Here is a 14,212-nt window from a genome sequence, read left to right on the forward strand (position 1 = left end):
CATCAAGAAACACAACAAGTACTTGTAGGAGAACATCCAATGTCCGGATAACCATGGGAAAAGAAACACATTGTTAAGACATGAAATATTTATACAGCTTCTCCACAAGTATGGAAAGACTAGTTCCCATCCATATGCCAACAATCACTAATTACAAGGGGTTGTACTTAAAAAGGGAAACTGTAATATCAAAATGTTATAAAACAGCATTGAAATATCAGAGAGCCCACGAGTGCTAATCATAAAGTTCATCAAATTAATCGGCAAACATCAAGGTGTAGAGACGGTGAGTCACAAAAAACAAACAAAAAGGCACACATAAAGCCCTATATCCACAATTTTAATTCAGAGAAATAGGCATTCAGATAAATTAATCAGTCCATGTACTTGAAGGAAGGTGAACAAAAGAAAGATATAGATACTAACTTCCTTGAACATGAGACCTATTGCAAGGCGACTAGCAATTACAAGACGCTCACTGAAGCCCTGGATGGCATATAAATTTCAGTAGAGTAATTTCATATATATAAATACAAATCTCGAAGCATTCAAACATAGTGAATTTTCTGAAACCATACAGCTTACTAAGCAGGACTGGCAGAAGGGGTAAAGGACTCTGAAGACTTTTAATATAAGTGACAACATATAAACTCCTCTTTTACCAGATCTTGTAAGCGAATTGATCAAGAGTTTTATGTTAAAAGGGTAATAAAGGTATTTCATCTTAATAATTAAGTGTGTTTATATACATTAAATAATATAAGGTATTTTTATAGTTTTATGTCTAGAAATGGGTGTTTAACTAATTTTCTATTAAATATATTAGAGTTTAGGGAATGCCTTATTTTAATTATTATTTCTTTTAGTTAAAGATTGAAATGGCAAACTCATTATAATTATTACAATATAATATACATATCTTATATATTATTGGGGAAACACAATATATAGTATAGCCTCGCAGCTATACTCTTAAAATATTCATTTTTATTAATTAAATAATATCTTAGCCTTATTTAAATACTTTCATAAGTAATTATGTTTTAATTATTATTTCTTTAGTGAATAATTAGTATTAAATATTTTAATAAAAATCCTAGAAATTTAGTTTTAGTACCCCAAATATTTTAGTATTCCAAAAATGGATTTTAGCCTCGAAACTTAAATCCAAGTCACAACGTGATTCGATAATATCAACTGCTTGTTGGAGTTTGATAGAAATACATGAACTTGAGTCCCACATTAGAAAAGAAGATAAAGTACCTACTCCTTAGTAGGCTTATGGTTAGGACTCTGAGAAAGGTTTTGGAACCATTTTGGAAGGTAGGGTTTTTGGTTCGAGACTTGAATTTACCCAAACTGATTTTGTGAAAACAAAAATTTAGAACAAAGTCCACGAATATATATATATATATATATGTATAAACTAATTAATTATTATTTATTAAGTAATTTATGAAATGAGTAAAATATTTAAATATTCATTAAAGAAATAATAATTAAACATAATTACCAATTAAAGTAATTTAAAAAAAACTAAGATATTACTTAATTACATATATTAAACTAAAGAAGTTGGCCAAAAAAATAAAAGTAAAATTTTAAAATATAAAAAATAAAAAAGCTGTAGAACCTGTCCCGACGAAATTTCGTCGGCACAGGTCTATCCTGGCTAAATTGCCGGATTTGACTTTCCCCGACGAAGTTTCATCGGCAGAGGTTAATTTCGTCGGGGCAAGTCTCCTCTACAAATTTCACCGGGATAAACTTATACTGATGAAACTTCGTCAGGAGAGATTTTATTTTAAAATAAAATATAAATTTAGTATCTTTTAGGTCCACTAAATTTTTATTTTAAATTTATTTTTAGTACTTAAATAATATGGCAGACTTATTTAATTACTTTCATCTGTAATTATGTTATAATTATTATTTCTTTAGTGAATAATTAAATATTTAATTAACTTAATAAATGGTAATTATTATTTTAAAAAATTTTATTTTCATTTAATGAAATATTTAAATACTAATCATTCACTAAGTAAATAGTAATTAAAACATAATTACTAAATAAAGTAATTAAAAAAAGAGAAATCATCCTTTTCCACATGGGTTTATTAGTCCCCTCCTAAGGAAGTGTTTTTGGTGAGCCCAGCCAGTATTAGCAATCTCATCAAAGACTAGGATTAAATAAAACAAACATAAGACAAAATTTAGTCCAAGCTAAGCCTGTGTAATGAGAACCAGTGCCCACGCACTATTTTACACTATATTGTAAGTTGGTTTATTAAAATAAAAAAAAAAAAAAAAAGAAGAAGTGAAATTACAGACATGGGATTAGCCAAGTTGGCTAGAGCGGATGTGCTCCCCTACTCTTCACAGAGTTCGAACGCTCCTCCCCGTAGTTTAAATTAGCTTAAAATAGAATATCGCTTGTATAAAAAAAATATCCATGTTAAATTTCTATACACAATTAGTTAAATACCCATTCCTAGACATAAAACTATAAATAAATCCTATACTATTTATTGTATATAAACACACCCAAAATAAACCCAAAAATCGATAGCTGTCGATTTTTTCAATTCAATAGTTATATTAGATTATGGTTTTGCCCCTTTGCAATTTTGAGAAATAGCTGACTTATTATTATTATTTTTTAAATCTTTTATTTAATAACAATTATGTTGTAGATTGAAGAGGAATAAGAAGAAGAAGAGCATCGACCATGGCGGTGAGCAGCTTGTGAGGCTCCAGGCTCATCTTCTTCCGCGAATCCTTTCGATGCTCTTGGCAATGCTCTTATCGGTTCTTCTTCCAAGACTTAGGTTTGTCATCTTCCTCGTTGCTGCTGTATATATATTTTTTTAATGTGAAAATATATTGTATTATGCATTTCAGGATAATGAACCGTTAATGAGGACACTGTCCAAGCTAGTCAATCTTAACAATCCAAATCTTGTCTTGTTTGTTGGAGAGGTACTTGTTGGAAATGATATTGTTGATCAGCTTTCAAAGTTTAATCAGGTTTGAGCTCTATATTCATGGTTTTTTCTAGTATTGTCCAATTAGGGTTGGAATTTGGTGTTTTCCATATGAGATGATTGACAATGGCTTCACTTTCACTATAGAACCTAATATTCTGAGAGAGATGATTGCTCCACCAAATATAGTTAACAAGATGTTAAGTGCAGTGAACCTAATATTCTGGGAGAGGTGATTGCTCCACCAAATATAGTTAACAAGATGTTGAGTGTTGTGACAGGCAACAGTTCCAACATGAGTGACACTCTTCTAGGTGCAACATCATCTTGCATTCCATGGAGAACAACAGACCCAAAATATGCTAACAATGAAGTTTATGTTGATCTTGTTGAAGAAATGGATGCAATTGTAAACAGGTCAATCTTTTTTTTTTTTTAATGTTTTGATAAGATATCTCCATCCTTTTCTTTTTGGTATGGATTAAAGATTCCATGTATTAATGACTATGCTTCATGTTCGTAATTGGTGACTCTTTACAACCTAGAAACAGACAGATAAGGAGCTTGGGATATTCTATTCATTTTTCAAACTATATGAATCACATGGCCTCTTCAAGTGAATGCAAAATTTTGTTCACCCTTTTGCTTCCGCAATCTTTTTGAATAACTTGGATGAGAATGGTAGTGCCTTTCTGAAGTTTGAAGGGGAGAATAATCTACTTAAAGATAATGGTTTCAATTTAATTTATAATTTTATAAGACGTGTTATCATTTATGGATGGTGATGATTATTGTATGAAGATCTGCAGACTTGGTAGTTATAATTGAATGCTTTGTATGATTATAATTTATATCTCAAGGTTTTGTACTTAAAGTTGTGTGTGTGCTGCTCAGGGATGGGGTCTTGGTGAAATGTGAGATATATGGTGAAGTGCAAGTGAACTCCCATCTCTCAGGCGTTCCTGATTTGACTCTTTCATTTGCAAACCCTTCTATTCTTGATGATGTAAGATTCCATCCATGTGTTCGATTTTGCCCTTGGGAATCCCAACAAATTCTGTCATTTGTGCCTCCAGACGAACAGTTTAAACTGATGAGCTACAGGTGTGTGGTGTTATTATTAAAATTTACTCTATTTTTATTTAAGTTAAGGGTAATATAGTTAATTATTAAATATACCTTGCCTTCAAATTGGACCATTACATTTGATAGTTGTTGATCTTGTTGAATACTGAAGAAATTTCTTTTCCTCGACTCTTTTGTAATGTAGATAGTCTTAGAGTCTTGTTGTACAACATTTGTAGAAGTTCAGAAAAGGGGAAAGGATAACTGGCCTGAGTTTGAGTTGTACGCCGCTTATCTTTTGGTTGTCATGGCTGTTGACATTGCTTTGGTTGGCATGTTGGCACTCTATGCTCGAATTGGAAAGCCATCAGTATCACGAGGATTATTTGGAAGTTAACAACCACATCATTTCATTTGTATAATAGGTAGCAAAAAAGTGTACAACTCCATACCGTTCCCTTGAAGTTTATGATATGCAGAATGCAATTTTTACTAGGAAGATGGTTCTATGACATAGTATTAACAGTATACTTCTATGACATAGTATTAACAGTGTTTTTTTTTTTTTTTTTGGTAGAGATATCTTGTTATTAATAGTATTCTTCGCTACTGGGGCTGGCAGGACAATGTTGATCAGTGATGCTGGGAAAGTTTATGCCTTTGGAAAGGACTCAATATGGTTCTATGACATAATAATAACAAGATAGTTCTATGACATTGTATAAAGAATGTACTTCTATGAAATGATATTAGCAATGTACTTCTATGGAATAGTATTAGCAATGTACTTCTATGACATGGTATTAACATTGTACTTCTATGTATTAACAATATACTTCGGGCTTGCGAGCTTGTTTTGGAATTTTTTTGAGTTTTTTGGTGTTGGACTTGTTTTAAGTTAATTAATGACATATGTAATTTATAGTAACTTCAACACTCATTTCATATGTAATAAATGGTTTTTGGGTATGTTTCTAAATTGAAATTTCATGTAGGGTTTTTTTACAATTTCAACGCCTATTTTGGGTGTATTACTAAAGCTCCCAAATTTCTATGGGTCTCCTAGTAGATCCTATAGATACGGTCCAAAATTATCCTACAACCTACATCTTAGAACCGAACTTGAAGATGACTATGTTGATTTGAACTTTCACCACCAAATCATTTACATGCTGAAATCAGGTTGCTCCAAACTATCCTTACTCTATTGTTTCAAGTAGAATATCTGAACATGTGATAATGTCGACAAGCATTGAACGAAAAATTAAAAATTAAAAATTAAAAATATGCACTCATTTACAACCTATTTCAAGGCAACAGATGACCCTCAATTTCTCCGAGAAACTGAATCATCCTTTGGCAGAGCAACGTAGTTAACAGGGGTTAGGTTATGGACCCTTCCACTTTCTCTGCGTTCCTTCCCAGCTGAGACTCCGTGATGTCCCAAGGGTGTCCGGCGACTAATTGGTGTGCCGACCATGGTGTTAGCATTGGTGCTCTGTCCCAGTGGCTTCTTTGTAGAAGGCCTTGAACCAAAGAGTGCCTCCTGTTCTGCATTATGTTGCTCTTGAAGCCGTTTTTGCTCCTGTAAAAGTTAACCAGAGGCTAAATAGTGATGACATACATAACTTGTATGTATGGAATTAGAAATAGATGAATTTAAAAACAAGATGATCACATCCAGGATAGATGCAGAGACATGAAAGTCTACTAAATTCAAGATGTTGACACAAAATGAGATTCTGTCATTTTCGCAGTAGCAATCAGGTTACCTTTAGCACTTAGAGCAACAGAAGATAGGCAGTGGAAATTATTTGCATTCTAGATCAACGCAGACAACATGAAAGACTTGATGGCAAGGTGTTTCATCTACTTATTAGCAAACAGGTGAAAAATAGTAAGTCCAAGCATACCCGAGATTTACGCTTCTCCTCTTCTCTCTCCTGTCGTTGTGCAGTGTACTCCTCCAAGGTATGTTTCAGAGGAACCTGAAATTTATATAGATGTTGGACCAAGAACTCAAGACTAAGGAAAAAAAAATTACTATTATATATATATATATAACAACAGCAACTAGTAAACCATATAGGATCACCTTGTCATATAAGAAAGGGATTTCTTTCTCGATTTCCCAGGCTTTAACTTTGGCAGTCAAAGTTTCGATGATAGCTAGTCAAGAAAGTATGTTTAGTTAATAGAGAAACGTCCAATCTTGAGTAATCAAATAACTATATAGAATAAAAACACTGTAAGGAACAAGGCAGTGCAAGCAAATCGGCCTTCTTTTCAATATAATTTCAGTCTCATGAAATTGGAGTGTCATACAGTTTCGAATAACCAAGCAATAGACATTGCCTGGTTAAACATACAGTGGAAAGTATGATGACATTTTCATATTGGTTGCATATAGAAGTGCCTCTTTCAATTTTTTTACGCTCCATAAACAAAAGTGATTTTCGGCTCCACTTATTAGCAATTATTAACTTTATTCATCAAACCAAGCAATATATCCCACTGTTGCAAGTAACAAAAGTTTATCTGTTTATATTTCCAACACCACCAATTTTCTAAGTTTAGGACAACCTATTACAGAAAAGTATTCCTAGCCTATCTTCTTCTCAATAATAGGATAATAACCCAAGACCTATTCCCAGCCCATTAATGCAACTATTAATACATTATGACCTTAGTCATTGCCTAGCCAATCCCAGAAAAGGAGAACAGAATAAACAATCAAGTTGGTTGCTTTTCCATACTCGTATCAAATCTAAACAATGGTCTGATAATTGTGGTCTAAACTGAGACCCCAAGAACTTAGGGGTCTGTATACTCAGATCTTATACCATGAATGCTTCATGTCATGACTTTTCAAAGCACTTTTGAGAACAAAAGTAATCAACGTAATGCCGCCTCTACACACAAACCATAAGGCTGTGATTTGCTTCTGCATGAAATTTCTGGTACTTCTGTTCTACTTGGCGCATAGACGTCAGTTTTCTTTTATCATAGTTGAACCACATGCAAACAGTTTTCCCTTCTAATGACATTTCCCCCAGGTCTGAGATTTATTTAAGTCTATGAGCTCCTATAACTCTCAACTCATTCGGTTCAACCAGGTCTTATGTAGCCTACAAATAAATGTAAAAGAAGAAAAGTACTATTCTAGAAAAGGTAAGGATACCAAAATGCTCCAAGAAGAACAAGATACTTGGATAATATTAGTTTGTTAAAACAAGAAAGCATGAAGTTTTTCCTTAGTTTTGCTCCTCTGCAGAGAGTCGGGAGCATCAGCCTTTTCAAGTACTTATGGAAAACAAATAAGTATACTGATCAATAATTTGATGCATGCAATTATCAGGAATTATGAAGTCAGCTGAACAAAATAAACTCTTAGGAATATACAATACAGCATGACTATGGACATAAATATACTTGAAGGTATTTAAAAATGCCAAAATGCAAACCGTACTTCAAATGAGTGTAAATACTGTTATACAACAATTAAATAATAATACCAAAACGCTAGAGCGAGATACATTAATAAGTCAAGTGTTCATATCTTCTGTCATACGAAAGAAGATAAACTTGAGATAGCCAATAAAATCAGGCAAAAAACAAAAAAAAGACTGACAAGTACCTTTCTTAAGAGCATACCGAACAAAATACATGACATAACTGAAAAAGCATATGTCTAACAAGTATTATTATATGAGGTCCTAATGTTCAAATAAATTATCACAAGCTTACATGGTATTTTTCCGGACAGAATCCGAGCTTTCTCAGCACGCTTCAAATTTTTGTGTGCTCCTCTTCCTGCACTGTAGCGATTTTCATCCTGCAAAAAAAAAAAAACAACAGGAAATTTGAAGGAAACAGAAATAAGGTACTTGTAAAACTTACATTCTGGTTTATAAATTAAATAAAATTTATCAACATAATTAATTTGCCACATGTAAAAACTTGGATCTGAGAAAACAACCAAACACTAAAAGAAAGAGAAACACTGGAAGGCTATACAATAACGCATGTCCTCTCCTTAAATAGCATGCGCTAAAAGTATCTTCAATAACCCCTAATAAAAGGGGATTTGTGAATAGAAAAAGAACAACTAAAACCTCTGAAACCATTGAAAAATTAAAAAAATCTTAAATTGTACAAATTTTCTCATGTTTTTACCTTTTCATATTCATCAAGCCACTTTTCCTCCTCAAATGCAAATATGCACTTCTCTACCTTGTCCAAAATATCCTTCCTGCTTAGAGCTTGCTCTTTGGCCTTTATAATCTGATCATCCATGCTTGAAAGCAGATCAGACAAATTGACATTACCTGTTAAGCCATATGCATCACAATCATATTTTCAAGGGCAGTTTCACCATTATAATTTTTTATAAGTATTCTTAAAACTATATATAAGAGGCCAAAAAATTTGAGGGTCGTTCAGACCAGAATCTATGAGGCTGCTGAGAATCTGTCTAGCTGCATCACTATCTACATCCATGTGGACCCCTCTGTAAATTTCTTCCAGCTCATTTTGCCTCTTAAACACCAACTCCTTCATCTTGCTGGCTTTCAAAATATTCAATCTCTCAACTTCAACCTCAGCCTAGAAACAGTAAATTGTAATGATAACCATGCAGTCATTAGCACTACATAGTCATTAAAATAACAGCACAATATTCTCTACATGAGCAATTCCAAGAGAAACTGAAGATAATAATTAGCACCTGTTCAATTACATCTAGAGAAAGGCATCCTTGCCTTGACACGTCATTAACTGAGGAAGAAATTAACATAGTAACATGGTCAAATATTTTCTGTTCATCAATTGGTGTCTCCATGAGATTCCAGAGTTCAATCAGTTTGCTGCCAGGATCTTGTAGCTACAACATACATATACTGATAGAGTGAGAGAAATTCTGATAAATGACATCTGTAACAAAGTAATGAAAATCCGTATGAATGAACTCCACGGAAAAATCTTACTTATACTTTACAGCATAAGGCTCAGATTTTAAGCTGCATTACTCTAACAAATAACTTATATATAAAATTAAAATGATTATGAAGCAGCGCTAAATTTATGTTTCTTTTTCTGTACATGAAGCAAAGGGGAAACAGAAACTGCTTTGCAAAAAATTACTTAATTAGCCAAGCCCACGTCCCTTAATCTTTCAATTCAATATAGAATTTCATTGTACCTTCTAGCTAGTCTCACAAATTAAACAAAATATAATAAATTTCTGTACCAGTTCTGTAAAAAAAAAACTAAAAGGCTTTATTGGTTGGAAGAGATTAAATGACAACAAAGTCCTGACATTGACATAACTGCAACAGAGAATATTCAATGCTTGCTTCCAAGACAGTACTGAAATTAAAGGGGCAGAACTTTACAGACTAATTCAACAAAGTAATAAAATAGTTCTAATTCATGTACTGACGAGAGAGAGAGAGAGAGAGAGAGAGAGAGAGAGAGAGAGAGAGAGAGAGAGAGATTCAATGTTGAGTCACCTTTTGCAGTCTTTGCTGTTTCTCTTGCTTTAGTGAGTTAGTCAAAGCCGTCAATCTGGCAAGTGTGTCATTGCTGATGCTCTTGGAATGAGCCGAGGAGTGATCACTCAAGCTTGGGTGGACTTCATTGACTATCTTAGAGAAATCAATTGACATTACAACTGAAAGTTCATGGATGGTGTTGACATGAGTGTTGACTTTCTGCAAACGTAAAACCTGCACAAGGCATATCCAGAAATAAAAACAAAAAATTCAATTGCAAACACAAGTGAAATTCAAAACCCAAGTTAAATTTAAGATTATCTGTGAGTTCTAAGCAGAGACACCACTTAGTACCTTCTCTTTGTGAAGCTCCTCAAGGTGTGACTGAAGCTCCCCCAACCTTCTCACACTCAAATCACGCTCATTGACTCCCGGATCACCAACATTCTTAGAAACACCATTCCCGGCTATTTCAGCCGAAATCCTTACAATCTGCGACTGAACTGCCGAAAAATCCTTCACCCTTTTCTCCTTCTTCAAGCTCAAGTCTTCCAAAATGGGTTTTACGGCAGATAATTGGTCCTTAAGAGTCCCTCTTTCACGTGAGTAGGAAGCCGCTTCCCCAAGCGCCGAAGCGATAGCGGTAATTTGGGCTTGGCCATCTGCCAAGGATTGGTGCAAATCGGCCCTGTACTTTCTCGTCATTTCCACCTTCTTTCTGTAGATATCGAGACATTCTTGCTCAAGCTGTAGAAGCATCTTGTCTCTCTCGCTGTCACCCTCCCCAATTTCATCCCAAATTAACTGCAATTTCAAAATCGAAAATTCCAATTAAACCCTCCTGCTCCGCTAGCAAAATTAAACTCACATGGAAAATGAAAAGCCAAGGAAATCAGAGAGAGAACCTGCAATTCGCGGAGGAGAGAAGCGCAGGTTGTGCGAGAGGGAGAGAGGGACGAGGGCTTTGTGGTCATCGCGAGCGGGGATGAAACGTCGTCGTTCCGGAGGAGTAAGTAGCAGCAGCAGTTGGGAGAGGTGGAGAAAGGGAAACAGCAAAACCCTAGAGTCTTGAGCGAGAGAGAAGAGAGAAGAAGAGAGAAAATGTGCAGGCGTTACGAAAAGGAGCGTTTCTGGTTTCGTTTTTGGGTCTCTCTGTTTTGTGTGAGTGTGTGTTTCTGGCTGTGGATTTGGGATTTGGGATTTGGGATTTGGAAGATCCCTAGAAATGATATGAAGGTGCGGTTATTGAATACGAGAGAGGGAATGTGCCTTTCGAAATGGGAAGTACGGGTTTCTCGGTGTTTTGGCGCCAAGAGATATATGCCTTTCATTCGCAGCTTTGCTTCTTTCTTTCCTTTTTTACTTTTTCTTTTTTAATTCGATCAGCCGGGCCTGGACATGATACAAAAGACCCAATGAAGATCTAAGACCAACAAAACAAAACAAGCTTTGATTGATTCTCTTTTCTTTTTTTTTTTCACAAATAAAAAAATAAATTAAGATTGAAAAAATAGAATTTTAGGAGCAATAGTCATTGAACTTGTACCAATTCGGATTTTGGTCCTTGAATTTGCAAAATGATTATTGTAACCCTCAACTCCACTTAAGGGTAAAACACATCCATCCTTATTGTTAAATCTTTCTTCTAGCTGAAGTGTTTTTTTTTCTTCTTATTTATAGAAAATTCACCATACCTGTCACATTCCAGATCGGCTCCGCTGTAGCACGATATTGCCCGTTTTGGGCCTCTTGTCATCACGGTTTTGTTTCTGAAAACTCACGAGCAACTTCCTAGTGGGTCAATCATCCTAGAATTGCTCTAACCCAAACTTGCTTAACTTCGGAGTTCCCACGGAATCCGAAGCCAGTGAGCTCATAAAAGGCCTTGTACTAAATGGAGGTAGGCATGTACATATAAGGCACATCACTCCATTTTCTTTGGTCAATGTGGGATATTACAATACCCTCTAAGAGCACTTCCACCCCAAAGGGCAAGGGCAAGGGCAAACACTATTCACTTTAATTTATTTTCTATTTTTTATATTTAAACCATTAATTTTGGTAAGGTTTTCAGATAATATTTTCGGTTGCCACGAGTTACTATTTATTATAAAATTCTCACCTAAAATTTCAGATAACATGTTCGAATTAAATTTTTTAATTAAATTTTCAGATAAGATTTTTGGTTACCACATGTGTCCACAAATTTCGAATAAGATTTTCAAATGAGATTCTTGGTTGCCACGTGTCTTATTTCAGATAAGATTTTTGGATATTTATTTAAAAAATCTAATCTATGATTTTAGATAAGATTTTTTCCCTCTAAAATTGAGCCACGTGTCCCATGTCAGATAAGATTTTTGAATATTTCTTAAAAAAATTATAATCTCATATTTCAGATAAGATTTTCACCCTCTAAGATTGCACCATGTGTTATATTTATCTTCTCAATCCCTCTATAAAACTACACCCTCAACTCATACCTCTTACACCATATCTTCTATATTCTTTCATTTCTTAAATTTTACAAAACATATTCTACTCTCAATGTCTAACCTGAGGAGGGTGTTGGAGAAGCAAGAGCGAGAGCAGGAAGAAATCAGACCCAGACGTGCTGAAGAAGATTGTGAGGCCAATGAAGAGGAGGAAGAAATTGTTGTAGCGGTGTGTATGCTTAATGAATCAAGGAAACACCACCGTCGTCGTGCCTTGAACGTGGACATATATAGGCAGTCTCGGGGTAAGAATCTCTTGGAAGATTACGTTGGATAGATTTTACTCTATCTATTTCTCGCAAGTGCACAAACCAATTATAGTATAGGAATGCAAGAACGAGGTCGTTCCATAGAGACTTGGATGAAGACATTTATTACTACTGCTTAGACTCATCTAAGACTAAACAGAATTTAAATAAGGTTGAGTTTAGTTGTTTGGAGGGAAAACTTACTAAAAGGGAATGCAAAGTAGCAAGTGACTGAAAATTACTAAAAGGGAATGCAAAATAGCAAGTGACCAGCAAGTAGATATTTAGAAAATTTAGAAACAATAAAACAAGCACTAGGAGTTCAACTTTACCATGACAATACAATTTCAAGCTACAAGTTAACAATCACCTAAGTTGATTAATTCAAATTCTGGAGTTTGCTCTTTCTTATATATGATTATCCATATGGTGTTTGGTTTTAATCAAGACTCAGAATACACAATTTAGCTATGATGTTTAGTCTAAACTATGAATCTGAATCCATTAAGCTTTTAAGGAACTAAATAAACATGTAAACATGGTGTTTGTCCTAATCAGTTCAAGAGTCATATGTTATGTAAACTTGAACTAGATAACCAACATGCAGGTGTTAATAGTGGCCAGCTATTTAAACATGCATAAAGATTCAACTAAGAACAAGTGAATGAGACCAGAAAATTAGAAACAATAAACAAGGAGTAACATTAACTTGAAAACATGAAACTGTCTTGTGAGGCTACATTGAAACCCTAGCTATGGTAATTAGCTACACCCTATTAATGGAAAATACAATTGAATCATAATAAAAATATGGAGAAGGTAAGAAAAACCCGCGAAGAACGAATTATGTTGTTCAAGAATTCCTCACAGCTTCCACCATGTATGCTTGCAGCCAGAGATAAAGAGTGGTGTGGATGTGTGGATTGTGTTTGGGAAATGAAGGGGATGTGCTTGGGAAATTATGAGAATGTGAAGGATGAAATGGTTTCTGGGAGAGGTGTATGAGGTTGTGGTTGATGAATGTTTGAGTGAGAATTGTGCTGGGATGGGTGATCTGGTAGGAATTGGAAGAGAGGGATTGTGAATCCCAGGATGTGATTGATGCAAGTGTTTAGAATGGAAGTGGTATTTATAGGGAGAAGGAAAGGGGACATCTGATTTCAATATGACTTCTACCCACAACACTTGCAATTAAAAATCAGTTTCTTGGCTGCTGCACTTCACCAAAAAATCCCACCAGAAGCAATACCTCATGCATAGCTCATCATGACCAAGCATCAATTATGTCATGCTTAGGTCAAAATGACGAACAAATTCTTGGGCTCACGAATTGGGTTTTTCTTAATCAAATAACAACTTTGAGCCCACAATCTTCAAGTTATGAATGTCTTCTTTCCAACCACATGCTCAGATGAAGAAGATATGTCTAAAACGAATTTCTGACTGACTCTCTAGTTTTTGCACCTTTTTGCACCATTTTGCTCCAAATGCCTCAAGTGATACCTAGAGCTCAATGAACTGAATAGCAAACACAAAATAGATTAAAAGCACAAGTTTTACTTTAAAACATAACCAAACAATAGGGTAGAGTGCTACAAAATGATACAAAATTATGCATTGATTAGATCACTTTATCCCAAATTCATTATATCTTGTTTCTCAAGAGAGATATAGAATGCAGCCTCATTTGTTCCAAAAAAATCATGCATGATATTTGCAATTACGACACATACTTCATTCAGAAGTATGATGCTGTTGGGGTTTTGGGTCTTTTTCTGGACCAAAAACTTATAGCTGCTTTGCGGATGCCTGCATATGGGGCATCTACAGAGCAGGTGGATGAGATTACGTGGATGGAAAAATCCACTATCATAGAGTACTTAGTCAGATTTTCTGATGCAATAGAAAACCTCTACAAGAAGGAGTAC

General features: G+C 34.6%; 2 protein-coding genes across 2 annotated transcripts; one reads left to right on the top strand and one right to left on the bottom strand.

Moving 5' to 3' along the window:
• Positions 1-2,331: 2,331 nt before the first annotated feature.
• Positions 2,332-4,446, top strand: LOC117617980 (AP-3 complex subunit mu-2-like). The gene is made up of 6 exons (XM_034347620.1): positions 2,332-2,345; positions 2,694-2,808; positions 2,902-3,027; positions 3,217-3,401; positions 3,879-3,990; positions 4,255-4,446. Exons 1-6 carry the CDS (start codon positions 2,332-2,334, stop codon positions 4,444-4,446), a joined length of 744 nt encoding a protein of 247 aa, XP_034203511.1.
• Positions 4,447-5,171: 725 nt separating this feature from the next.
• On the bottom strand, positions 5,172-10,831 carry LOC117618959 (65-kDa microtubule-associated protein 5). Its single transcript, XM_034348757.1, has 10 exons — positions 10,447-10,831; positions 9,896-10,345; positions 9,560-9,775; positions 8,776-8,931; positions 8,495-8,654; positions 8,226-8,377; positions 7,797-7,884; positions 6,145-6,218; positions 5,963-6,037; positions 5,172-5,634 (listed from the first exon to the last, which is right to left on the bottom strand). The coding sequence occupies exons 1-10, from the start codon at positions 10,513-10,515 to the stop codon at positions 5,377-5,379; spliced, it is 1,698 nt and encodes a 565-aa protein (XP_034204648.1). The 5' UTR covers positions 10,516-10,831; the 3' UTR covers positions 5,172-5,376.
• Between the last annotated feature and the right edge of the window lie 3,381 nt (positions 10,832-14,212).

The sequence above is a fragment of the Prunus dulcis genome, chromosome 2 (genome assembly GCF_902201215.1).
Source record: "Prunus dulcis chromosome 2, ALMONDv2, whole genome shotgun sequence".
NCBI lineage: Eukaryota > Viridiplantae > Streptophyta > Magnoliopsida > Rosales > Rosaceae > Prunus > Prunus dulcis.

Coding starts and splice junctions, on each gene's coding strand:
- LOC117618959 (XM_034348757.1), bottom strand. CDS start 10,515: ATGACCACAAAGCCCTCGTCCCTCTCTCCCTCTCGCACAACCTGCGCT. Junction 8,932..9,559: donor AACAGCAAAGACTGCAAAAG/GTGACTCAACAT, acceptor TGTATGTTGTAG/CTACAAGATCCTGGCAGCAA. Junction 6,038..6,144: donor TCCCTTTCTTATATGACAAG/GTGATCCTATAT, acceptor TATAAATTTCAG/GTTCCTCTGAAACATACCTT.
- LOC117617980 (XM_034347620.1), top strand. Junction 3,402..3,878: donor ATGGATGCAATTGTAAACAG/GTCAATCTTTTT, acceptor TGTGCTGCTCAG/GGATGGGGTCTTGGTGAAAT. Junction 3,991..4,254: donor ACCCTTCTATTCTTGATGAT/GTAAGATTCCAT, acceptor TTTGTAATGTAG/ATAGTCTTAGAGTCTTGTTG.